General features: G+C 48.5%; 2 protein-coding genes across 4 annotated transcripts in view; both read left to right on the top strand.

The window, feature by feature from the left end:
• The window catches only part of VPS53 (VPS53 subunit of GARP complex), a 69474-nt gene extending 54563 nt beyond the window's left edge, over positions 1-14911 (top strand). For all 3 annotated transcript variants that reach the window (XM_052804661.1, XM_052804660.1, XM_052804662.1), the window contains 4 exons: positions 3935-4004; positions 8063-8200; positions 11376-11480; positions 11856-14911. In XM_052804661.1, the coding sequence (XP_052660621.1) occupies positions 3935-4004; positions 8063-8200; positions 11376-11480; positions 11856-12026 (484 nt within the window). In that variant the 3' untranslated portion in view covers positions 12027-14911. The remainder of the gene's footprint in view (positions 1-3934; positions 4005-8062; positions 8201-11375; positions 11481-11855) is intronic.
• Positions 14912-18665: 3754 nt separating this feature from the next.
• Positions 18666-24986, top strand: RFLNB (refilin B). Its single transcript, XM_052804682.1, has 3 exons — positions 18666-18958; positions 20221-20330; positions 21646-24986. The coding sequence occupies exons 1-3, from the start codon at positions 18752-18754 to the stop codon at positions 21974-21976; spliced, it is 648 nt and encodes a 215-aa protein (XP_052660642.1). The 5' UTR covers positions 18666-18751; the 3' UTR covers positions 21977-24986.
• Positions 24987-25495: the final 509 nt, after the last annotated feature.

The following is a 25495-nucleotide window of genomic DNA, read 5'->3' as shown; positions in this document are numbered from 1 at the left end:
GCCTCCCTTTTAACTTTATTGCTAAGCACATACCAAGTAAACTCCGGATAAAATACCCAGCTCTCACGTTTGAGAAAAGTTCACGTCTAAGCTGAGTGCCTTCATCACAGCTTGTTCCATAGAAGAGCACAGAAACCTGCAAAACTACTGCTCCACTTCAAAACGTTTTTTAAGACAGGTACAGCTCTGATCTACAGCATATTAAAATTAAGACACAGTCCTCAATTCACTGTTCCATGGATCAGGCGTAGAAGTGAAATTTGGTTCCTGAAGATTGTTTTTGCCAGATCATATTTAGAGTCCTTCTGTACAACATGGTTTTGAGGCAAACTAGCCCAGTGGTAAGGGTGCACTGATCTACTTAAAATGCTTACGACATTTTAATGCATACAAACATTTGTATTTTTGAAGCTCTGAATTCTTATGGAATATGCTGGCCTGCCCAGTATAAATACCTGGCCTTTTGTGTGTTCCACAACGCTGAAAATCCTTTTAACAGGCATTGTGCTTCTCTGTATGTTAATGCCTGTGTCTTTTTGAACTGCCAGCCACTTCTCAGCATTAATGGATTGTATAAAGCACTAGTGTTGAGTTACAGGACCACAGGGGAGAAGGCATCTAAAGTCACTAAATTTAAAACTGAGGGATCTGAGCCAAGTCTGGAAGAAGAAAAATGGCCATCAGAAATTGCATCAATCCTCTAACCTAATTTGTCATATTTGCTTTGTTTTGATCAAAATGCAACCCTCACTCCCTTGGAACAGTGAGAAGCAGCCGGCTTTCCAGGAGGCACTCGCAGGCAGGGTGAGGGGCTCTGTTCTCACTGCACCTCGATCCTTATCCTTTGAAATCAAAAACCGCAGCAGCGAAGCCGTGGCTGCTATGCCGGGATGTGTTTGGGAAGTCTGTGACCTGACATCAATGAGGAAGAGATTAGAACCGAGAGACAGGAGAAACAAACAGCTCTCCCCCTCGCCAGAAAAGCGGCTCGTGCATCATGGACAGCCAAGCGTGGTGGGTAACTGCAGCAGGCGTCCTCACAGTCACTCTGGCCTTTGCGTCGTGTTTTCAGCGAGAGGAGTTAGGTGGAAGAAGATCATGGTGAAGAAGCTTCTGGAGGTTTTGAAGCAACGGGCTGAGCTAAGCCTGGGCAAGCCTGCAAGGGCTGGTCACCGCCTCGGAGGACAGCATAAAGCAAAACTCTTCTCAGCTGCAGTGACTCAGTGACACCAGGATGCTTTGAATGATGTCCTGCAGTAGCTCATCTCCCATCAGACAGACAGACTGTGGTTGCACCTCTGTCTGCCTTGCTTAGCAAGGCATTGTGTTTGATGCATCATCAGTGCAGGGGATTAGGAAAACACAGGCTTTGGCAGAGCCATTCCCGTTGGAGGGGAGCCTCTCAGATGCTGTGGTTTCTGTGCTTTAGGTTCCTAATCTGTCTTGCACTGCTTTATTATTACACTGGGGACTTGTCTGCTTCTATGGAGGGTTTGCTGGATTCAGTTTTATAGCTGAAACTGTAAATGAATTCTGGCATCCAATCTAGCTCTGTGGATGTGCAGGGAGTAAAGGCATTTAGAGTACAAAATCTCGTGCAGAGCATTACTGTTGAATACGCACGTATTATTCGCATCAGGATTGCCTGGTGTGTGCTAGGAGAGCCAAGCGCTGAGTCCAGCCTAGGCAAGAGACTCAAGTGGATTTTTCAGTTAAGTGCAACTGCCCTTGATGGTCAATGCTAGTCTGAAAAAAAAAAAAAAAGAAAAAAAAAGCAGAGCAGCCCTTGGATCTTTCGGTTTGTCTTGTCTGTCCTGCTGGAGTTGAGAAGCTGTTTCCAATAAGGCAGCGTGAAATAACAGGCATGTGGGGATGGAAGGTCGCTTTACCCTTCTGCATTGATTGTGGGTGGCCATCCTAAGGGGCCTGGGAATTGTTTCTTGCAAGACAGAATGCCGTCTATGGGAGACCATGTGGTTATACAGAAGATTAAAAAAAAGAGGGGAGGGGGTCCTTTGGCTGCCTGTCTGCCACCCTGCAGAAAGAAAGGCTCGCCCTGTTTCTCATACACAACATGAGCATTAGCACCATGCCTGACCTTACAGAGGGAGGGAGAGTTGGACCTACGTGCAAGATCAAAGGTACAATTAATCTCTTGCGCTCTTCCGCTTGTAGCAAGCTGCTGCATCCAAAGCTGCTACCGATTGATCATTTTATAGGATCACCTAAGCTCCAGCTGTGCTTGGCACGCTCTATTTGCCCTCTGTGAATTAGTTGTACACCTGAAAAATGGACTTCTAAAACGGATAAGTTACATCTCTGCTGTAATGCTGTTGTGCCTGAGGAGACAGGGCTTGTTTTCCTCCTCTTATTTATATTTTGTTGCCAAGGTTGTTTCTCTGGTGGCCAAATTCAAAGCTATTTGGGGCAGCCCAGTAGCTGGTTCTCAACAGTAGTTTGAAATTGTTCTCCTTGACACCTCTCCAGGAAAAGATGATTCACTGAGAGAGGTCGTGGCTGTGTCTGAGGGAAGGGGAAGGGAAGGAGCCTTCTCTTGGAAGGAGTCTTCCTTGAACCGTTTCTTTCAATTTGCTCAGCAGCTTGGCATGCTCTGTGCCTGAGTTACGTTTTTGTCATTCTTCCATGAGAAAGGGCAAAAAATAAATGTGCTGGCTTGGAAAACAGGTGGCAGGACAAACAAGATGCTATCCATGCTCCTTGCTTCTTGGGAAGGAAACAAATAGCTTGACAGATGCAAGGGGGAAACCATGCTGAATTTAGATCGTCACCATAAACAGTGCTTCATTCAAAAAGGACAGAAAACAGACCGACTTACATGAACTTAGGACAGAGCCATTAAAATCTAAGACCTGCCACCAGGTCATGGACAAGGTCCTGGAAACGTGAGCTTTGTAGGCATTCAGCCAAAGAAGGCTCTGTGAAAGAAGCAGACAGAGTACATTAAAAACAAGGCAGCAGGAGGAAGACAAGACTATGAGTGGTGTGGTCCTGAGAGATGGAGTTTGTGTTGCTCATGCTGGCCCCTCTCCTTGCATTCAGCTCCTGAGTTTTCCTGGTGCTGCAGCTCAGTAGGGTAGGTGGGGCAGGATCTGGTCTTGCAGGTGCTCAGCCAGCGCTTGTGCTAGAAGGGAGCATCTGCTTCTCACTGAAGAGTGAAACTACCACAAAGCCTAAAATCAAGAAGCAAAAAGCTAAGACCAAAGTTGATGCTCTGGAGTAAGTTGTCCAAGGTGGCGAATATTGGGCGTCCGTCTTTGCCAAATTCTCCCCAGTTGAGTGTACGTAACTTAGTCACTTTTCTGAGTCTGAAGTCCACGTTAGTAAAATAGGGTAATGGTGTTTTCCTTTTCACAAAACTTTTTCTTGTCTTGATTGTGTTGGCTAGAAGCTTTCTGGAAGAGTGCCTTTCTGTGTGAATGTCCAGGGCCCAGCAGACCTCCAGCCTTGGCTGGACCTCAAGTTCAGAGTGTAATATGCGTGTTATGGAATTACTTGTATGCAGTAAAATGTAGGTTCTGGATACAATCAAGATACTTCCATTCCATGAATAGCTATACTAATCCTGGCATGTTGGGTTTTTTATTACGGACAATAGTTTGTTTGCTTGTTCTTGACCTTGTACTGTAATACTTCATATATAGTTTATAGCAATTTATTTACATAGGGTATGTGTGCGACTTCTCAATTAACTTTGAGATCAGTGTGGATTAAAGCAAAAGAATTGTACCTAGGGTTTGGGGGTTTATTTATTTAGTATACTTAATGTGTCTGGAATCAGCTTGAGAACCAGGCACTTAAAGTGTCTTTGTGGAAAGCCATCCTGGTTTGTTTTTGCATGCTTTGTTACCGCAGAAGACTGAATGACTCCAAATACTCACATGTAATTGTGTCATTTTGTATCTCTTCTCTGCAGCTCCTTCATTCCCAAGTTCATTAACCATCTCTTCAAGTGCAAACCTATTAGCATGGTGGGCGCAGAACAGGTAAGAAGTAGTTGTATTGGCTGTCATATTTTATGACTTTTGGGTTCAAGAAGTCAAGGCAGTTTTTGGTAGAAAGGGGCAGAGAGCTGAGTTATGTGTCCTGAACTCTGGTGCAGCTGAGGCAACAGGGATACACTCTGGTACAGGGCAGAGTGGAAGCAGGTTTATGGGGATCCTGCCGCAGTTGAACCAGTTGTGGGAGAGGGGTCCTAGGCACCTTCCCAAGCAGAGGAGCTTTTACTTTGCCGGTCAAAGTAACAATAGCACAGGAACAGCAAACCTCTCGCGCGCCTGTCTAAAGTGTCACGATGAGATTGTTTTCAGTGTGCTTGCACAAAGGAAAAAAAGTTGCTTGTGGCAGAAACTATTGCAAGAAGCTCCTGCGTCCTTCTCAGAAAGACTGTTGTTTTTCTGTCCCATCCTTTCTCAAATTTCCCTCTGCTGCTACTCTGCCTTCTCCTGGGGTTAAACTCAAGCCTATGGCCTCTCTGCTCAGAAGAGTTGGGGCATGGTCAACCTGAAGTTGCTGGATGAGATGTGCTTCCCCTTTCCTCTCCTTCAAGAAGTTCCAGGGTGGAGGGTGGGCAGTGAAGAGGGCCTGTGCAGTAATGGCTTTAATCTGTTATTCATACATGTGTCTGCTCCTTAAAAGGAGTTGATGTAGGAAGCATTATTTGGAGGGGAAGTGAGACAACAGGAAAACTTTACCAAAAAAACCCAACAAGAGCCCCAACCCAAAAGCCCAGGTGTCCAGGGAGTTTCTCACCTCAGGTAGTTTAAACACCGATACTTTTTTTTTTTTTTTTTTTTTTTTTAGTAAGGGTTGAATGTAAAACACAGTGCTTGGTCTCACATGACAACGTGTATGCCAAGAGCAGGTTGATTCCTACGCATTCCCCACGCAGTGCTCAGCACCACGCTCCCGCGGTGGCAGTGTGCCAGCTCTCAAGCAGAGCAATGCCGGATCCTCCCAGGGACTGAGCTCGCTGCTCCAGGTGCTGGCTCCTTCCTCTCTGAGGAAGCGAAGCCGTGGGAGCCTAAGGGCTCCTCCGCAGCCTGATGGCGGTTTTGCTAGAGCCTGCGTCCTGGCTGAGTTCCAGCGAGTGCAAATAGATGTTTGCCTCCTTCGGTTTGCCTGCTAGTTATGGATGGCCGCTGTCTTCCTCTCCTCAGAGCTGTGTGGGAAGGATGGGGTTGTGGAGGCGTAATGCAGTGTTTTCTCTATTCTGTCCCAAAAAATTGCTAAATGGAGGCCCTGGGTTTGGTGGGAGTTTTGAATCTTGCTAGGCAAGTGATGCTGCAGTGCCTGAAGACAGGACAGTTTCTTTCCTGCGTAAATGCCTTCCAGGCCTCGCTTCCTCAGGCATTGCAAACAGATGCCGAAACACGGCTGCATGGTGGAGAAGAGCCGTCCCCACCTCTGTGACTCCGTAACTGAAACCCAGGGAAGTGATGACCCAACATGTAGGTCAGGACTCCCCAGCTTTCTCCCAGGAACCTGCCTCCCTGTTGCACTTTGAGAGCTGTAGATACCGCAAGACAGTGAGATACAGTCTTAGGGAAGGAAGGAATTACTGCCGCTTGAATTAACGTACGCATTTCTGTTGAAATGCTGCCCCTTGACAGGAGCCCCTGTCCCCGAGTTGCACATGGGTGGGCAGCACAGGGTATTTATTTATTGCCTTGAGACCATGGGTGCAGCTGCAGGGCTGTGACCCTTCGTCTCCCACCCCTGCCTGTGGGCTGGGACCCTGCTACTCTGCGAGAATGAGGTTTTGATTTCAGCTGTCCCCTGCACATACAGCAGCTCCTGATAGGCTAATTTAAAAAAAAAAAAAAAAAAAAAAAAGAATTGTCCCTAATGGGACTGCTGTGAACTTCAAATCGGTGCCTTAAAAGCTGCTTGGGTTTTAGGCATCAAAGATGGGTTCTGAGCAGTGTGTGTCTGCAAAATGAAACAGGAGCTTTACATCAAAACCTTCTTCTTTCTTAATGGAAAGCAAATGAGTGAAGCGCGGTTCCTGCTCATCTTGTGCAATGAGCAAGAACCTGATAGTGATTAAATGAAATCTTTTTTTAAATAAGTGTCTAAAGTGATTAACCGGTTGCCAGCAGTGGGCTTCTGTCTAATGTTAAAAGGTTTTAATATTACTGTATGGGAATAACAGGCCCAATTTGCTTTAAAGCAGACTGGGAAGGTTTTTAGTCTGATTCCCAGTGAATATGTGTCATAAGTGGGACATACCTTCCTGGGGTTAGATGTACAGAGGTCTTCAGAAGTTGATCTCTGTCTCTGCAGCATATAGGTCCTCAATTGCCTTAGCATCTTTTGAACAGCGCCCTGGTCACCCACTGGCATCTTTCCACACCAGTTTCTCTCCTCTGGTGCAAATGTTGCTGTGGAATATGCTTTCCTGGCCTTCCTGGTCCTAAACACAGCTTTTCCTGCTGTTTGCTAATAATCATGTTTGAAATCTGGATACTAGGGTGGTGTTTATGGAGGTGTTCAGTGTGGGGAATGAGTGACTGAGGTTTCACTTTTTGTGTTTGTGTCTCTGACTTAACAACAGTTCTCCATCTCAGCAAGCTTTGGCAGTGAGTTAGCAATGCCAGGGACCTGGAATGGATAATGGGGGGAAACAGAGTGAGGGGACAGAGCTTGCGAGTGCTGCGTCTGCGGGAAAGGCTGCAGAGTGCGCAAAACTCCTATTAGACATGCGAGAGTTTACATGGGAAAGACGTGAATTCCCCAACTGTGGAAAAATCTTCCATCTATGGGATCCCTCGTAGACATGCAGGAATCCAGCTATGACAGCCTGAGCCGACATCAGGCTCCAGCAGCTCCAGAGTGCACAGAGCTGCTCATTTGTGCTGTGGTTTCCTGGCTTCCCAGGACGAGATTGGTGGCATCGGTTGATCTCATGCAAACCAAGAAACAGACAGCAAACAGCAATGATACGCTGCCGCAGATAACAGGGTCCAGATTTGAACTGGCGTGACCCACCACCCCTCCTCCTCAGCTCAGTCCTTTGTATTTGACCTGAATTCCCACGTGTGCTGAAAGCCATAAATGTCCATATTTTTCACGGTGACTGCTGGGGGTTCTGCAGTGCCCGTAACATTCTGTGTTGCTCCAGAAGAACAAGCCTCCACCTGCTCCTGAGAGCCCTTTTGCAGGAAATGCGGTGAGTGTGCCGACAGCCCAGCAGGCTTTCATACTCGCTGCTGTGTAAATAAATTGTGCTCCTCTTCTAGATTGATTTCAGATTTCTGGCCTTCACTGATCTTCTCTCACCTCCTCAAACATATCTCATGCAATCAGAAGTGTGCAGTATTTGGGGTAATTTTGCTCTAGGAAACCCCTAACCCACAGCATTTTGTCTTCAGACAGTGCTTTGCTCTAGGAAATCCCTAACCCACAGCGTTTTGTCTTCAGACAGCGCTTGTCTGTCTGGGCTAAATTTTGTGGCTGCTGCTTGCTGCTTATTTAGCTGCTGGTCTAGTGAAAAACAACATACAGGCTGTGAGTTTCAGTGTACCAGCGAGCACAGGATATTGAGCAGTTCTCAGTGTAGCTGTATTGTGTTGCAGTTTTCTCTTAAAAAAGAAAAAAAAAAAAAAAAAAAGAAGTGGTTGAGTAAATGCAGAAGACCTGACACAATGGGTGGTTGGGTGCAGGAGGAAGCAGGGTGTTAATTCATTTGACCTCAGTATCTAAATAACGATACGGCTACAGGTAATCGAGATTGTTTCACTTTATACTGCCAAGGGGAAGAGGACTGGAAATCCATGCCTTATGTGCCAGATGTTGAGCTGCCATAAGTCGTTTCAAGTCAGCAGAGCAGTGCTGTGTTAAAATCAATGAACAGTACTGCCATGTAGCCACAGGTGATTGTGTCTCCGCGAAGTGTCATTACGTGGGTCAGTCCCTCCTGTTCCTGCAGTCCAATTACCAGGACTTTTTCCAATGTGGGAAGTGTTAAGGATGTTGGATTATAGCAGCTAATGGAGGTTGGTAAAAGGGACCTGAATAACAGGTTGCGATTTAACTATTGCAGCTGCTGCTGGACACTCACTCTCTGAAGATGGTTCTCCTGGATCTGCCCTCCATTGGGTCCCAAGTGGTGAGGAAGGCTCCTGCCAGCTACACAAAGATAGTGGTGAAAGGCATGACTCGGGCTGAAATGATCCTGAAGGTAACTCAAGACTTTTGATAACCTGCCAGCCAGACTGCTGGACTGGGAATCGGAGCGAGCGAATTCCAGGGGGCCCTTCCTTTGAATGCAGCAATCTGCAATTGCACATGAACGTATGCGAGCTTGTCCGCGTGCACTGCCAGCTGTTCTACAGAACTGGCTTCTTCGCCTTGGTTTTGCCCCCACTCTCTTTTAACATCACATTTGAGTTTTCATCCTCATTTTTCAAGGTAACCAAGGGCTCAAGTTCTGCTTACGAGGAGAGTTGGGGCACCAGATTCCCTCAGGAGCTTGTGAAAATCAGAGCTAGCATCCATAAGTGCCTGCTGCAGGGCAAACCTTCCAGTTCAGGTTACTCCAGGCCTTTGTGCAGACTCCATCACGCAGGGGAGCCAAGCCGTGCTTGAGTCACCTGTTTACTGTCTAGTGTAACAGCCAGTGCAAACATGTCTGGGTTACTGTATTCACCAGAGTCCTTTTTCATTTTCCAGAGCTGGTGCCTGGAAAATGACCCAAAAGCAGTGTGTTGTCTTCATAAAAAGTAACAAGCAAAGCAATCTCCCCTTCCCCGCTCTTGCTGGAGTAAGAAGTTAGGTTTGATCCCAGGAGAAGCAATGGGAGCAATGCAGTTGTACCCTCCTGAGCGATGGGATTGTCCCCTGCTCACCTGCAATGCTGTGAAGATGTTCTTGTGAGTGAATTAGTGGGACCTGGGGTCAGGCAGGACAGGCAGCTGCCAGCCAGAGCCTCCCGTAAACCACAGCCAAGGCAAGGAGGGGGTGCAGAGGCCGGGCTCTCCATGCTTGCCTGCTGCTCAATGTGGCTTTGCTCCTATGCCCAAGGTAGTGTCACGGCTGAGTTTGCGTTCCGCATTCAGAAATTAGTTCTGCAATTCCATGCTTTTGGAGTAAGGTGACTGAGATGTTAGTAGATACATTAAAGGAAGTCTAAATTTTCTTAGAAATGACCTGAAGAAAAATACCCTGGTACTGCTAACAGAGGAGCAGGGAGGATTGGTGCCTGTTGCATACAGAAACAGGTCTTTCCTTGGAGCTTATATGTAAATCAGAAAAGTAATGTTGTTAATTTGTCTACCCTTAACATCACATTGGCTTCATCGGGAGCAGTATAGGAAGTGCCTCGGGCAGGGAGTGCAGGCTGCGGAGTACTGCTGGTCCGCAGGCTCTGCAGTAGCAGTGTGACTGGTTTTTCAGACATCCCGTGCTTGCCCTGCTGCTGCATAAAGTGCTTCTGCTGGCCCCAAGTGAGGGTTCCGTGTCAGTGTAACTAGAAATTCAACAGCGATATGCTTATGGTGCTCAGCGCTCCACAAAGCTGTTTTACAAAATAAGGCCCCGTGTAATCAGCGGATGATGGGGCTGAAAGGTTGGCTGGGGCAGATTTGCTGATCGTAGTGACTGAATAGATCACCCTGAGTCTAGGTAACCCACACACAGCGTTTGGGGCTGGTGTCAGCAACTATCTCTGGGGTTTGGGAGAGAAAAAAAGGCTCTTGGAAGTGCCTGCTCCCACTGGACCACTAGTATTTCTGTAGGAAGATTTCCTTGCAGGAGCCCAGAGCTTGACCGGTCATCTCTGGCTGTTCTGTTTGCCTTGTGGGTTGTCTCTTTTTATCGGTGCTCAGACTCCCTCAGCTGTTTCCAAATTGTACATTAAAGAGTCTTTTCCCTAAGAGCTGTTTCACCCCATCAGAAGCACAGGCCACTACACTCCTCCTCAGTGTTTTCAGGGCTCTCCTACCTACTACCAAGATGATTCAGAAGCGATGCCTCTGTTGCATACAACAATACCACCATACAGTAGTGTGCCCAGGCTTATACTGGTGCAGCTGATTCAGTAGGAGTATCATTGAGCCCATAGATGGCACAAAGAAATTCATTCAGCTAAGCCCTACAAAGCACAGATGCAAGCGGGGAGGAGGGCGTCAGGGCGCGCACGTCCCACAGAGCTGTTTCCTTTCTCCTTTGGCTACGCTGTCTGAAGTTCCAGCTTTTCATCTTGGCAGAAGACTTTTACAAGGGCTGTAAATTAAGGATTTATAAGTGTATACATGGCTATGATGTTTCATTGGTCTGAAGTGCAGGGAAAGAAAGAAATGTCTTGGTGACAGAATACAGTGTGGGGTGAGCTGGGTCAATGGAAACATATGGAAATGTTTTCAGAGACAGGGAAGAGTCTGGTCCTGTGCTGTTTCTGCCCTGCGTGCAGGCACACATTCACACACACACACATTCACACGCGCACACGCACACTTCCCCAGAAAGATGGGTTTGCTGCCCACCATTATCAAAAATGTGCTCTCTATGGAGCTCGCTGCTTACGTAAGGAAAATATAACAATGAGTAATCATCTTTCCAGCTTCAAGGCTATTTTAATTTTTTTTCCTGACTTGACCATTGCTGGGACTAAGAGGGTGTGAGCTCCGGGGCAGATGTCAGCAGGGGGTTCGCACGCTGCATCCCAGTCTCTCCAGAGAAGCGTACAAGAGGAGCTGCACCCAAAGGACAGAGCAGCTGCGTGTGGCACTGCTCATCCATCAGGTTACGTGTCGGAAGCGGGAGGACTGCACAGCAGATTGCTCTGACCCACGCCATGCTGGGGACGCAGGGAGTGACCGCGGAGCGTTGTCAGATTCCCCTGTGACACGCTGCCTCTGCCCTACCTCCGGGCAGAAGGGAGCGAGAGGGGTGCACAACCGAAGTGAGGGTTTGGACTGTGTCCCAGCTGCCTGATCTGCTGGGGACTTCCTAAGCGTCCCCCTTACCACCAGCACTGTCTTTCTTCCCCACATGACTCCCCAGCTAGTCTTCCCCATGCAACAAGATTAAAATCTTGAGCTTTGACAATACCCAGTGCCTGCCAGCCCACAGGCATACAGACAAAGTCCTGCTGCTCTTTGAAACATGATACACAGCCCCTTGGGTCTGAGCACCACTGCTGTGCGGAAAGAGACCTTGTCCTTCTACCTGCTCCTTACTTCTCTTCACTCACCTTTATCTCTCAGTTACTAGCAGCATGTACAGCCTCTTTCTTGTTCCTTAAGCATTTTATTTTAGGAGAGGCCAGCCCTGCTCTCACTCGTGTGCCTGAGTTGACTGAGCACTTGCTTTAACTCATAGAATTTGTCTGATCTCTTTTTTTCTTGTCTTGGCAGGTGGTTATGGCTCCTCATGAACCCCCGGTTGTGTTTGTTGACAATTACATCAAGCTCCTGGCTGACTGCAGCACTGACACTTTCCAGAAGATACTAGAGATGAAGGTTAGAACCTGTTCCACAGGGTTTCTGCTCGTCTGCTAACGCTGCATTGAGATTGTTGGTGACTTTTCAGTAGAAACATAGGGGTTTGGGAACAGGAAAAACACTCTAAGGCAAGTGTATCCTCTGTACTCTGAAAGTGTATAGAGTTGCTACTGAAGAACAACTTTTCAGTTCACTTCGCATGCTCATACCTGCTCTGGCTCTTGGGGCTGAGTTCAGTTGTCTCGGAATCATCCAGAGGTCTACATACAGCTCTTGGTGGGTGAACAAAAGGTTGGGGTTTGAAATGGGCTCTCCCGCAGCTATTCTCATGCATGCCCGCTCCTGGATCAATGAAGTCTAACTGTCTTGCTTCACTGTTCTTTGCTCCCGCAGGGCCTGAAGAGGAGTGAACAAAGCAGCATGCTGGACCTCTTCCGCCAGCGCCTCCCGGCTCCCCCCTCCGGAGTGGAGAACACCGGCTCCCTCTCGCTGAGCGCTCCTACGCCCGAGCAGGAGTCCTCTCGGATACGGAAACTGGAGAAACTCATCAAGAAAAGACTCTAAGTGAGCAGAAGTAAACTCTGTTGCTCAGGACTAGCTGCAGTGACTGGGAGCAGAGCTCATCAGACTTATGATTTACAGTATGCTGCTGAAAAATCTGTGTTCCATCACTCCCATGCCCTGTGATCTCTTAACCATCATATACCATGATACTGCATCTCCATTCAGACCAAGGGAGAGTTTGACCAAGGTGTTTGCCCTTAGACAGCTTAGCAGGAGTGAAACCCAGGACATTGCTGGGTCCACGTGGTGGAGAAAATAGAGGTACCTGGAAGTCAGCAGCTACAAAAACAGTTTAGGTGGATTCAGAGAATATCTAGCTGTGATGCGCTTGGTGTCCCAGCCTTCAGCCTGGCTGAGCTCCTGCTGCAGCACTGAGGATTTTGCCTGAGAGTTCTGTGTTACTGCTCACTCCCTGTTGTGCAGCTGTTCCTGTTTCATTATTTATTTGGGGGGTGAGGGGGGGACACCAACCCCAAACCATCACCACCACCACCAAAAAAACCCCAACCCTTTAACAGCTGGAATCCAGGCATCTGCAGCTCCACTGAATTAATGAGATGCCCAGGAGAGAACCCCAAAGCAGATTTCTCCCCTGCTCCCACAACAGGCGTGCAGAAACCACCAGTAAAACAGCAAGGCAACTCCTTTTCAGAACAGGAGGAAAGGGCTGAGTGAATGCCTTCTGCACCTTGGCAAACCTCCTGCCAACAAGCTGGCAGCCTCTGTCGCTGTTACAGCTTAAAGGCCAAACCCTAGACATCTGCGGAGCCCATCTCCAGCCGCTTGTTATTTCTCTTGTGTGTGCTGGACTTGCCCGCTGTCCCCGATGGGAGTTCCTGTACCACATCTCGTCCTCTCTCCACAAAGGGCCGTTCATGGAGCAAGTGTCAAACAGCACCAGCCCCTCGTTCTTACGCCAGCCGGCGTGTCCCAAGCAGGGGTGTGCCCCTTTGGCACTTTTGCTGCCCTGCGAGGAGAGATGCTGGAAACATTGGCTTTAACAGGGAGCCTGGGCTTCTTCCCAGGACGGGATGCTTACAGCAGCCTCAGACTTCGAGGGCCTTCCTCTCCTCCTCCTCCTCCTTCTCTGAGCTTCAGTTTGCACCAGTGCAGAGAGGAGGAGAACCAGAGGTGAAATATTTTGGATAACCCAGGCCCCCCTTCCCAGGAGGCCAGCTCCTGCTGGCACCCAGCCACAAAGCCAGCGTGGAGCAGGGTTGGGGTTGGTGGATGTCTGCGCCCTGCCCGTTGTGTGAGCTTCTCCGAGGAGTCTCCATGCAGGGAGACAATGCCTTGTCATTAGCAATGCTGGATTTCTTCCACTACTCTACCCTTTTTGGGGGACTTTGAAGGCATGTGCCCAACTGTGAACAACTGAATCCTTTATGGGTTTAGGGGCAGATCGACCAGTCGTGCCTGCTTTATTTTAACTCAAGCTTCACTTGCATGTGCAGGAAAAAGAAGTCCTGTACCAGTTTGGCAGGTGAGGAGCAATCATGGTGTCAGATGCCTTCTTGGGAGGGTCATGCTCCTCACCAGGTCAAGTTTGGGCTGTAGGACTATATTTATTAGGGGCTGTGCTCGCTAGGGATTGTAGTACTCGTCGCTGTGCATCTGGGAGGAGGGATCAGACATGCTCCAGGAAAATGAGCTCCGTCCCAGAGCTTCACTGGGACTGGGGAGGGAGGAGGTGAAATGAGAAATGCCTGAGTGAGGCAGAACCTGGGCTCACACTGTCTGCCTGTTTGTGCTTCAGCACTGTCCCCTCTTAGGTGCAGGCTGCTCCCCTTCCCTCTCCTCAGCCCCATGGCTGTGGGAGGGCAAATTTGGTGCCTGGTTGGTAAAATCCCATTCTCTCTTTGCACAGCCGGCAGGTGAGCCTGTGCTTGAACACGCAGGAGTTAATCATGGGATTCGAGCAGAAAGAATAAATCCGTAGAGATGAAATCCTCACTGGTCAGGTTTTCTAACACTGCTCAGACTGACCTGCCGCTGCAGCGAGGTGTGCGCTAACAGATACGCTAACACCAGCTCTTTAGGATGTATTTTCAGGGCTCCCTGGGCTTGGGCCCTGGCTGTGGTGTGCGGGGGCCGAGCTGCAGAGAGCGGTAGTGGTGATGTCTGTTGCAGAGCAGCAGTAACAACAGTTGTGGGGAGGGACGGCAGTTTCTCGTCACTCCGGTTTTACAAATCTTCCCAGAGTCCGCTGTTGCTTCATTTATTTCCTCTCCTGATTTCACATCGGGTGACAAAAGAAGGAACGGTGGTTGAAAGCACGTCAGGATTACAAACGGCCATTCCCCAAGGACAGATTATCTCAAGGTGCACGTGCAGGATGGTTCACACATTATCAAATGCAGTAGCCAGGGAGGAGGGAACACGGGTTTGCAGAGATTCATTATTCCCATGGAGGGATGAATAATTTATTTTAGATTAATTTTTCTTTGTTCTGTCTATGGATGATTCTCTAACTAAATTATGACTAGCCGAAGACGATGTTCAAGTTACCGTCGTGTGTCTTTCGCTGAAGGCTTCCCCCGTTTCATTCTCTGCATTTCATTCTGGATATAAGAGGAAAAATTAATTTTTAGTTTCAGCCTTTGAAGAATGCTACAGGTCTGGGTGTTTGGAGTTCCACTTTTAGAAAGCAAGTCCGCATTTTTCTACTTTCGGTATAAGGGTTTTGTCCCCCTGGCTCTTGGGTATTTATCAGATTTGGCACATCTGTATGTGTATGTTAGCTGTTTGGGGTTTACATCTCTGGGGAATAAAGGATGGGTTTTTTTCTGTATAAAATGCCACTTTTTATGGGTTTTGGCCGAGGTGTAATTCTGGCTGTATGTCGGAATGTGACACTAAAATGAATTAAATGGTTACTGATGTTCGTCTGCTGGGTGTTTTCTGTACAACTGCCATGCAGCAAACCCTCAGGGCTGAGACAGACCTCACCTAGAACGCGCTGGACCCAGAGCTCTGTGCTGTCCATCTCCATTGCTCTCTCCTGTAGCTTCTCTCTTTTCTGGCTTTTCCACCTTCTGCTGCTCCAGCAAGCAACTCTCCGCCAGCAGCATCAGCATTCGCAGCAGCTCCTCGCACCGTGCGGGCGGTTCAGCACAGCTGACCTTGTGCCCCTAAATAATCGGATCATTTCTGATGACTTTAACTGCTGGAGAGATTTCCGAGAGATCCTAATTTTTCCTTTGGAATTAATTAAGAGGTAGCGCCTTTTTTTCCACACGATGCATGACGTTGGAAGAGTTTCTTTCACTTGAAGAATTAATGACTCATTTGCTTTTCTCCTACCGCTCTGCCGGTCCTGCCCCCTCCACCCTTGGGCAGGAGCAGCCCATGCCAGGCGACGTGGGTGTTTATTTCTTTCACCAGATTTACAGCCGTGAGTTCAAGCATCTGAGTGACGATGTCCAAGTCTCCACAAGCCTTTTCTTGGCCGCAGCTGGGCGGGCGGCAGACGCGGATGCTGTTCGGCAGCATCAGGCCACAGCCCTGCTGTACTTTGGAAAATGAGCTGAAGCATTTGTCTTTGGGCTGTGTCAGAAAAGGCTTTGGCAGAAGGCGTTCCTCTGCGCGCCTGCTCCGCTGGGGCTGGTTACACCAGCTAGTGCTACCGTCACCCAGAATTTCTAGGTTAAAGCCTGTGCTCATTCCCTTCTCTCAGCCAGAGCAGCTCCACCTCGGAGCCCGGCAGGACCCGGGGAGCCCACAGGGCTGCCGCCGGGGTCTGGATCCCACGGGGAGGGGAGAATCAGCCTTTGCTGCTTGCAGCACATGGAGCTTCCCGAAGCCCTGGGAAAATCTTGGCTTGTGGCTCAGTGGTTCACGAGGGCGGCGGCGGCAGGGCTGTTAAAGCCGATCGAAACTCAGCAACTTCAGCAACGTGCCATCAGCGTTCGTCCCTGCAGCCGAACCGCTCCCAGGGCTGTCATCAATCCCACCGCTTGGAAGCGTCGCTGTGAGCGTGACTCCTGTGCCCGGCGGGTTCGTAGTCTGCTCCATGGGGAACAGCCTGGTATTTCCCATCGTTTGGAAATAATTTTCCATCGTTATCAAATAACACAGGATCCTTCTGATTTGCTTTCCCCTGCCCGCAGTGACGGCCCCCTGCACCGCATCAATGTGCCTATTGTTCGGTTGCCGATTAAGCCAAGCACGCCCAGCCCTGTGGAAAGTCCTTTATGAAAGGAGGATCTTGATAAGATACTCGTATCTGCTCTGTCCGGGCTGTGCACGGGCAGTTAAAAAGTAAATAACATGGACAAACAGGCTATGATGTACAGTCAGGGGGAAAGATTTCCAGTGCCATCAGGGATTGCACAGATTGGTACAGTTTGAGAGGCTTAAAAAGAGACGGGCTTTCTGAGAGGGCAGAGTACACGTGCCTTAAAAGCAGGGCCCCTGTATACAGTGGCTATGAATTTTAGTTACCAAGTAGTTAAAATTCTGGTTAAACACTTCCTTTTCATCGTAGCAGGCGAATTTGCAGCTCTGGATTTCAGTGCTGTGGGAGATCCTCGGGTCTGAGCCCGGTGTGAGGCAGGGCAGGCTGCGGAGCCGCCTCAGCTGCTCAAACACCTCCATTTCACCTGCCAAGCCCTGAAACAAGAGCCTGGAAGGGCACAAAAAAAATTTGTCGTTTGTGTCAAGCCAGGCCAGAGTGGGAATTTTTTTGCTAGTAAATAAAGAACAGCAAGATTTCCAGAAGTCCGTGTGGCTCTGCTCATCCCAGGCACGGCCAGCTGCAGCCTCATGCAGCTCCCCAGGCACCGAGATCCCTCGAACCCGATCCCCACAGGAGTGGGGATCGGCCGTGGGGACACCCACAGCCCTTGGAGGTGGCTGCTGAGAGGTGCCACAGGTTCCTCCCCCCCCCTCCTAAATTGCACTAACTGGGTTATTGGCAGCATGGGTTTTAGCCTAGGAGCTGCATGGCAGCTCTGAAATAATGATCGCGTTCATCTGGAAACTGCTCCAGCACCTTCTGAGGCATCTAATTTCATAAAGGACTTTTATGGGAGATTTTGGAGCGAGGAGCGATCAGCTTTCCTATTGCTCACGGAGACCAGAATCTCTCTTTTTTGGGATGCATTTAAATCAAAAGGAAGAAAACACCTGTCCAGCACATTTGCTCAGACCCCAAAGATTTCAATCAAAATTTTTAATGTTCTTTTTCTTTCCATCTGCATTTTTCAGCAAAGACAAACAGCCTCATAGTATTTCTTCAAAGGAATGTAAATTCCTTGAGGAAGTCTCCGGAGTTCCCAGCACCGCATAGCTGCAAACCACAGACGCCTACGGCTGAAAGCTCTGCTCTGCTTTTAATTTTGGGGCAGTGAAGGAATTCTTTTCAGGGGTTTGGGTTCACTTGTGCTGGGCCCGTCAGACCAGACTGCTTGTTACTGCACAGGGGAGTGTTGACTTTGGCTGGCTGCAGACAGTTGCTTTCCCTCCACAGGAGTATTCCCCCACCGAATCTGATGACACGGCGCAATTATTTCATTAGGATTTTCCAAAAAACCTTCCCTCGGTCTCCTCTAGTGCTTGAAAGACCTTTTGCCTCTGTTTTATTGTTTCGGCTTCTGCAGCTTTGCCCGAAAAATGCAATTAAGGGTGGCGGTGCTGCTGCCTGAGTCCGAATCCTCAGGGTGGTGGGGGGAGGTGAGAAGGAGCAGCCTTGGGGGGAAAACTGAGTTTTGAAGGGTGTCGTTAAACTCCCAGGGATGAGTGAAGCCTGTGCGCAAAAGCTGCAGCTTTTGCAGCCTAAACAAAGCCCCTGTTTCCGCTGCAAGCTGCCCTCCAAGAAAGCTGGGGCAGCTGCTGCTGAGGTTGAGCGATGGGAGAGGACGGCTGAACTGTGAAGGGACCGGTGCCACATGGTTCCTCCCCAGTCCCCGCTCTCATCCCAGTCCTGCCCTGTGGCTGAGCGAGTACTGCGCTGCCACGTCCCTCTGCTGGCATTAACCATCGTGGCCTGTCCCAGGCCCAAACTACCTTTTGCCTGCTGGGAGCACCTGGGCAGACAGCGGGGTCAGGCCTGGTCTCAGCAAACATGCTTTACTTAATAAATCTGGTTGTGGTGCATGGATGCTATTAATAATTCCCGGTTGCTTTTCCCGTGCCCTCCATCCCAGGCAGCTGTGATGCTCGCTCCAGGGGGGCTTAACCCAGCTGCCAAAACACGCAGTGGACCCTTGGTATTGGGGAAATCAGCGTGTTGGAGATGGGGACAGCCCAGCAGGATCTTGCAGTCAGGGCTCGCTCTTTCAGTGCTCCCCAAAATCCGTGCAGGCGTGGGAACGGGCAGCACATTAGGATGATGCATACACAGTCCATAGGTTGAACTAGGGCCGCATTTAGGGCGGCCTGTCGGGAGCGGGTTTGGCCGCTGCCGTGCGGCTGGGAACGGGAATGAGGGTGCAGCGCCCGGGCAGGGACGCAGTCCGGGGATACGGGGACGGGAGCACCGGGAGGACGGACGGACGGACGGACGGACGGATGGATGGGGACACTGGTGGGATACAGGACGGGGCACCGGGGAGACGACAGCCCTCTGCCTCGACCCCGCCCCTCGGGCGCCTCCGCCCCGCCCCTCGGCGGGAGGCCCCGCCCCTCCCGCCGCCGCCGCCGCCGCCGCCGCCGCCCGGGCGCAGCCGGCGCAGGGAGCGGAGCGGCGGGGCTGGGGCTGGAGCTCGGGGCAGGGCGGCTCCGCCATGGTGGGTCGGCTCAGCCTGCGGGAGGTGCCCGACCTCCCGGACATGAGGAAACGGGGCGACGCGGGGCTCGACAGCCCCGACTCCGGGTTGCCCCCCAGCCCCGGGCCCGTCCCTCCGTCCTGGCTTCTCTCCTCGGGGGGCAGCCCCGACCGCACCGCGACCAACGGGTTACCGGAGCCCGACCCCTCCGCGCCCGCCGCCGCGGTGAGTACCGGTACCGGCCGCCCCCCCCCCCCCCCCCCCGCCTCCGCCTACCCCTCCTGCCCGCAGCCCCGGTCTCCTGCTGCTGTCGTATCCCACAGCGGGAGGGAGCCCGCCGGGGAAGCGGGGAGTCCGCAGCCGGGGCCGCGTTGGGTCAGGGGAGCCAGCGGCGCTTTTAAAAAGCCTCCGGTTTTGGGGTCGGTTCTCGCCGATGCAAGGGAAGCCCCTGTCTCCCCTGCCCCAGGTAGGGGCTGGGATGGCGTCGCAGCACTTTGTCTTTGAAAATCCCTGTGGAAAATGAACTCTCGTTATTCCAGAGAGTGACCCAGACTAGGAAGTTTGTATATTAACCTGTGGTTTCAGGTAATAGTATTGGAGAGAGATGCGCTAGTTTTCCGCAAAATGATTTTTGAATGTTGGTGCTGAGCTGTTGGTACAAATATTCTGGGAACCGCAGATCTAGAGGAAAGATCCCTTTTCTACAGGGGTGCTGCCGTGAAATTGGAAAAGGCCGAACCGTGTGTTGAACAGGAGAGATGCTCACAGCCCCCTTGCCCCTGGATAGTAAAGCACATGTGCAGAGGTGGCTTCAAAAACACGAACAGGTTTCTTCCCTTCTGGCTGTGGGACATTGCCGGGCTGGTGTCAGCTCGCAGTGCTGCCTGTCCAGGAGAAGAGCACGGGGATGCTCCATGAATCGCTGCTCGGTGGGAATGAGTTAATCCTTCCCAACAGGTTGCGTGTGAATTAGGTTGGATTTAATGCCTTCAAATAGTAGCCGGAGCGTAGCTGTGAAATGAGGAGGTTGCTCATGGCGAGGTGCCCTGCAATAATTTCCTGCTGTGATCTGTCCGTGGGCATATCTGATGAATCCAGCAAGGAGAGCTCTCTCCTACACTCATATAATGTTAGCTATAAATTGAACGTGAGCTCATACAGCGGATGGACTGTAGTTTGTGCTGTAGAAAGCTATGCTGCACCAAGGAGCTGTATTTCTCTCTCATTTCCCAGAGTGGTTCCTCTGAAATTAGCTCCTGGAGTTAGGAGTCTGTCTTCAAAAAATACACCTTGCCACATCTTTGATGCTGTAGACCAGTGTCAAGTCAGACCTGCGGGTTGCACCTGTAGGCACGTCTTGGGCTAGCAGATCCTCCTGCGCGTAAATGTGAACCTCGACAGCACTGTACCAAGGGCTAAATAAATGTGTTTTCTTGATAATATACCAAATTGTAACATAAAAGGGATTGTTTTTGTGGTTTTTGCAGAATTCTGTGTTCTCCCCCAGCCCTGTTCTCTCCAGCTGCCCTCCAAGATTGTGTCCTTTATCCTTTGGCGAAGGAGTTGAGTTTGACCCTTTACCACCGAAGGAAATAAGGTAAATACTGTGTTACAATCATCTAGTTTTGAAGGAGTTAGCATGTAAAGGAGTAGTTAGGCCTTATCAGTGCCTGTGAGTCAAGTTAATTTATTTGCAGAGCTATTGTTCCACGCAGCTGTACATTCCTGGACCTGGACTTTTGTAGAGGCTGAAGGAGTGTTCAGCCTCTTTTAATCCCATATGGTTTTTTTCCAGGAAGACTTTCCTGTATTTTACTCTCCTGCTTTTACTTCATTGCACTGCTCCAAAATGTTGCCTTTCAACTGATTAACCAGAAGGTAATCATGAGGGAAGATCTTCAAAGCAGCCATCTTTCTAGGACTGTTTTATTAGGGGAAATGAATTTTGCTCTCGTAACCTCATGGTTTTATAACAAGCACTTTACGTCTTATCAGCTGTGGCTGGTTGTATGAACTAAAAGAAAAGTTAGTATTCAGAGAGTGCATAATTATTTTTTTTTAATGCACTGCATCACTTCACAGCCTGTGAATTATTCCTTTGAACATCATGATTTGCAGTAATGAGAAATGAAGGCTCCCAGTTGATGACTGTGCAAGCAGATAGATAGCAGACAGACCGATACGATCAAATGGAAGCCTAATGCAGGGGAGGGTAGAAAGAGTTGATGCCCTGGTGTGGGGAAGGAGCCCGCACTGTGGCTGGAATTGACAGCAGTTAGCACTGTGGAAAAGCTAGCACAGAGTTGTCACTGTATGAAGGAGTTGAAAACTTTCTTTTGCAATTCAGGCACAGAGGATTTTCTTGCCAGCGGAATCTCATGTGCAAATTGTAGTGTTTTCCTGCCAGTTGAATCTTCAGAAGTTTGCCTTCAGAGAGTGCCCCGTGCCGGGAGTGATAGCAGAGAACTCGTGTGTGACTCTTGGCAGAGGAGAACTCGGACAATAACGTGTGCTTCCATGGACTTGGCACTCCGAGGAATTAGGATGCTTATGTGCAAAGCCTAATTGTGGATCTAGGCCTGGGTTTAGGCACTGGAGTTTGAAGGAAGTTCTAGGTTCGTAGAGCTCAGGCTTAAAACGATGGACGTGAGGATCAGGAAGGTGTTTGGTAGTGCTGGCAGCTGGACAAAACAGTGACAGTGCAGGGTGTGCTGCTAACGTAAGGCTTTTTCCTCTTCCCATAAATAAGTAAGATGCCAGCAGACAGTTTTTGCGTGGTGTGGCTGTTCCTGTGTTGAGGTGACAGGTGCAGGGCTGGGGAGCTGCCCCCGTACCCAACGGCTCTGCTTTCCAGAAAATGCAGCCTGCTATTCCAGAGCAGAACTCATGCAGGTGTCTCTCTTGTATTTCAGGTACACATCCTCGGTTAAATATGACTCGGAGAAGCACTTCATCGATGACATCTATATGCCAGTGGGCTTAAGCATTTCCTCGTGCAGTCAGACGGTGATCTGTGTCCCAAACTGCACGTGGCGCAATTACAAAGCGGAGGTCCACTTCGAGCCCCGCAACAAGCCCCAGCGTTTCACCAGCACCACCATCGTCTACCCGAAGCACGCCAAGACTGTGTACACCACCACGCTGGATTACAACTGTCGTAAGACCATGCGGCGGTTCCTCTCCAGCGTAGAGCTGGAAACGTCAGAGTGCCTTGGGAACGACTGTGTCCTGGATGGTTGCTGACTGATGGCTGTGTCTCTTGCTCTGATCCATCCCAGTCCCATCTAATGTACTGTGCTAACTCTCCACTAGCTAAAGCGGGTACAGACCCTAACTTTCTGGTCAGGCTAAGGGAACCCTACCTGTCGTCACCTCTTTCTCAGCTCTTAATTCCTGCTTTAAGCATCATAATGGCCTGAACGCAGTTTTCTGTGGGAACATAACTTAGTAAGGAACTTGTTTCTTTGCCTTTAAAGTCATGAGTTCCCTCCCCTTCCCCACAGTGCAGTAATCAGATGAAAATAACGGGAAGTATTTTCCCAGAGAAAAAATTGACAGGTAAGAAAGAATGTGGAATAGTGCCTGGCAGGTGGAAATCCATTTGATGCTTTGTGGTGATGTGCAAAAATAAGGGTGGTTTGCTCTCTTGCAGAGAATCTATCAGGTCATTTGGTTACAGATAGCCAGAGCTGTCATTTGTTTCAGTTTAGATCGCGAGACTGTTTTCTCTAGAAGAACCACCTCCTGGAAATTGCTGGAAAAAGCTAACAAAGAAAAAATCTGGAATTTTGCATTTAACAGATACAAAAACGTTATCCTATGGCATTCATGTCTGGTTTGAAGGTGTGAGTTGGAAAGAAGAGGAATTCTGAGTAGAGCAGGAGATAAACTGCTTTTGCAGCTCCAGGCAGCAGAGAAAGGATCAGGTAACTCAAGTTCTTTAGATGAATGGCGCAATGTATCTTCTGTACTTATAATGATTTCTACAGCGCTGTAGTCTGTGTAACACACTAGCATTTGTGTGTGTGTAGTAGGACTTGTAATGAAGAATATCAGGCCAAAAATTATCCCTGTATTGTTGGAAAGTCAGGTCTTGACAATGTGGTGGTGGAAAAACACCAGTGCCTAGTTTTACGGTCATTGTACTGTCTGCACTGAGGGAGTTGTAACTAAGAAAGTTTCAGAAAATGCACCATCTATACAGGGACCTAGAATGGAGAAGGAGATGCTGGGATCGGGTGTGAGATGCTGTCGTGGTGGGGGTTGTGAAGAGGTAGACGGTAGCGAAGGACAGGCAAATTTTTATTGCACAGCAAAATCCACAGCTGTAGCTCTGCTTCCCCATTGAGCTTCTCATCGCAAAGGTCCCTGTCCTCCCTAGACTTTGGGATTCAGGATGTCACTGGGATGGGGTAGCATTTGCCTGTCTGTAGGCTGCTAAATAACCCCTCCAGTCCCAAGTGCCTGATGAGTTTGAGGACCAAAGGGAATAACTTCAGATACTCTGCAAGTCCATCTGGATGTTACGTGCATTAGTTTATGGTGTGCTTTGATGAAAATAAGACTGAGAGGTTTCTTACTTTATGCAGATGGTTCTTTTCTATATTGACAGAGAGCAGTGGAGTGTGGAGAGCTTCTGCTTTTGGGAGCGTGGCTTACATTGGTGGCTAGTATGGTGTAGCAGCTCAGAAACACCTGGTAGACTTGACTTAGCTGGACATGGCTTTTCCATGTATTCCAAAACGCCTCTGAAGTGCCTTCTGGTGCATCATCAGCCCTGGTGCTGCTTTTAAAGAGGGCTTTGCTAGTTCATAGCCCCAAGGGTGAATTTTGTCAGTGGTGAGTTAGAAACTTGGGAGCCTGTTCTTGAGCCGTACTGTAATGCGTGTTTGTGCAAGTGTGATGAATGTTGTGGAAGTGTACTCTAGTGTGAACTGAAATGATTTGGGAGACTAAAAATGCAGCAGGAAGGAAGGCTTGAATTTGTGTGGTTTGGGCTTTTTGTTGTTTTGGTTTGCTTTTTTACTTATTTATTAGCTCAGAACAGAACGTCCTTAATCTGTGGTACTTGCCTCAGAAAACCAGATCCTAAAACAATCCCAGGGTGACAGAGGATGCCAAAGTCAGGTAGGCATTGCTCCAGAGTTGTTAAGAGCAGAGCGGTCTTCTCATTAAATGTGTTGGTTTCAGACTAGAGTATTTAGGAGATGTGTCTTAAATACATGTTGTGATTCTCCCCTAAACATTACTCCAAAATATACTTGTTGTGTAGCAGAAGGCACAACTCAGCCCCTAAGTGCGTGGGGTTTCAAATGGACAGAACTCTTCTTTGGGAAAGCTATTGCATCATTGCTCGCTTCGCAGTTTTGTGTACCTTGCTCCTGAAACATCTGGTGCTGGCCACTGTTGGACACAGGACGCTGGAAGAACATGGACCCTGGATTGCTCCGACAACGCTCTTCCAGTGAATTCATTTGCAGGAGATCTAAGAGAAGATTATTTTAAGTTGTAATCATTAATTGTCCCTAGTTAGAAATGAAATGACCCTTACACTATAGTTTTAGGATAAAGCACCTGATTTTTATAAAGCAAACAAATTATGTACCTCTTAAAAATATTTTAATTGGTAGAGATACCTTTTAAATTATTTATGTTCCAACATTTGCAAAGCTCTGACTAGCTCTGTGCAAGTGTTCTGATGTCTGTGATGTTCCTCCCTGCCCTCCCCCCCCCAAATTTTCAATTTGTCTTTTACTTTATTGGTAATAAATGATCTGAAAACCATCATACAGGGAAGTCTCTATTTTTCATTCAAAGCTTTTCAGTGTTTATTATGGTATTTACTTAGAAATAAATACATAATATATCCTGCCAATCCCAGCTCCCCTCTTGTTTCTCTTACATCATGTGTTGCTGTTGTTTACATATTCTAGGAAGACGTTTCCTATATAAAACTGTCTGTATTAAAAAAAAACCAAACCACCAAATGTTGTGGTTTTATCAGTTCAGTAAGACACTGAAAAAGTGCCTTGAAGACAGCTGAAAATCCTCTCCAGTATGTATTTGAGTCGTTCATCTGGTATAGTTTTATTTTTGAAGAGAGTTTCTGGTATGGATTTCAGCATATCCTACAAGTGAAGCACTTGCCCTTTTCAAATATAACACGTATTTAACCAGACAGGAATTTCTTTTTAATTTTGGTTAAAAATGTACATGCTCAAATGCTACATCAGTAAAATAAAGTAAGACTAAATGTGTTATGCATTAAACTTTATAAAAACAAAATAGATGGTTACAAACTATTGTTTTGAGAGAAATGCTGTAGTGTGTTTCTGGATGCTTAATCTGTTCTTTAAACCTTTCCGAATTTGCAGGTCTGCTGATTTTATTAGTATCTTTGGCAGAGTAGAAATGGATGCAACTAAACATTCAGTTAATTAATTCATAATGGGATTTTTTGCTTACTTTTTATGGTTCATCTGGTTATCTGCTTGCAAAAGCTCCATAGATTTGCATGTAATAACATTATTGGAATCGAGGGAGCTTTGAAGCTGTTCTAAAGCATGCCACTGCTCCTGCGAAAGTCTGTGCAAGCATTTGAGTATCATGCGGTGTTTAAAGTATTAAACAGGAGAAAAGCCATGCATAAACATCAGTTGCTGTATAAAAGACAGTCCGTTTGAAGAGCCACTAAGAAAAAACAACTTTAAAAATTGTAACAGTATCTTTCAGGAGGGCTTCAGGAAAAACTTTCTCTCCTTT

Source organism: Harpia harpyja, chromosome 12 (genome assembly GCF_026419915.1).
Source record: "Harpia harpyja isolate bHarHar1 chromosome 12, bHarHar1 primary haplotype, whole genome shotgun sequence".
Classification (NCBI taxonomy): domain Eukaryota; kingdom Metazoa; phylum Chordata; class Aves; order Accipitriformes; family Accipitridae; genus Harpia; species Harpia harpyja.
This window is presented reverse-complemented; position numbering and strand designations above follow the sequence as displayed.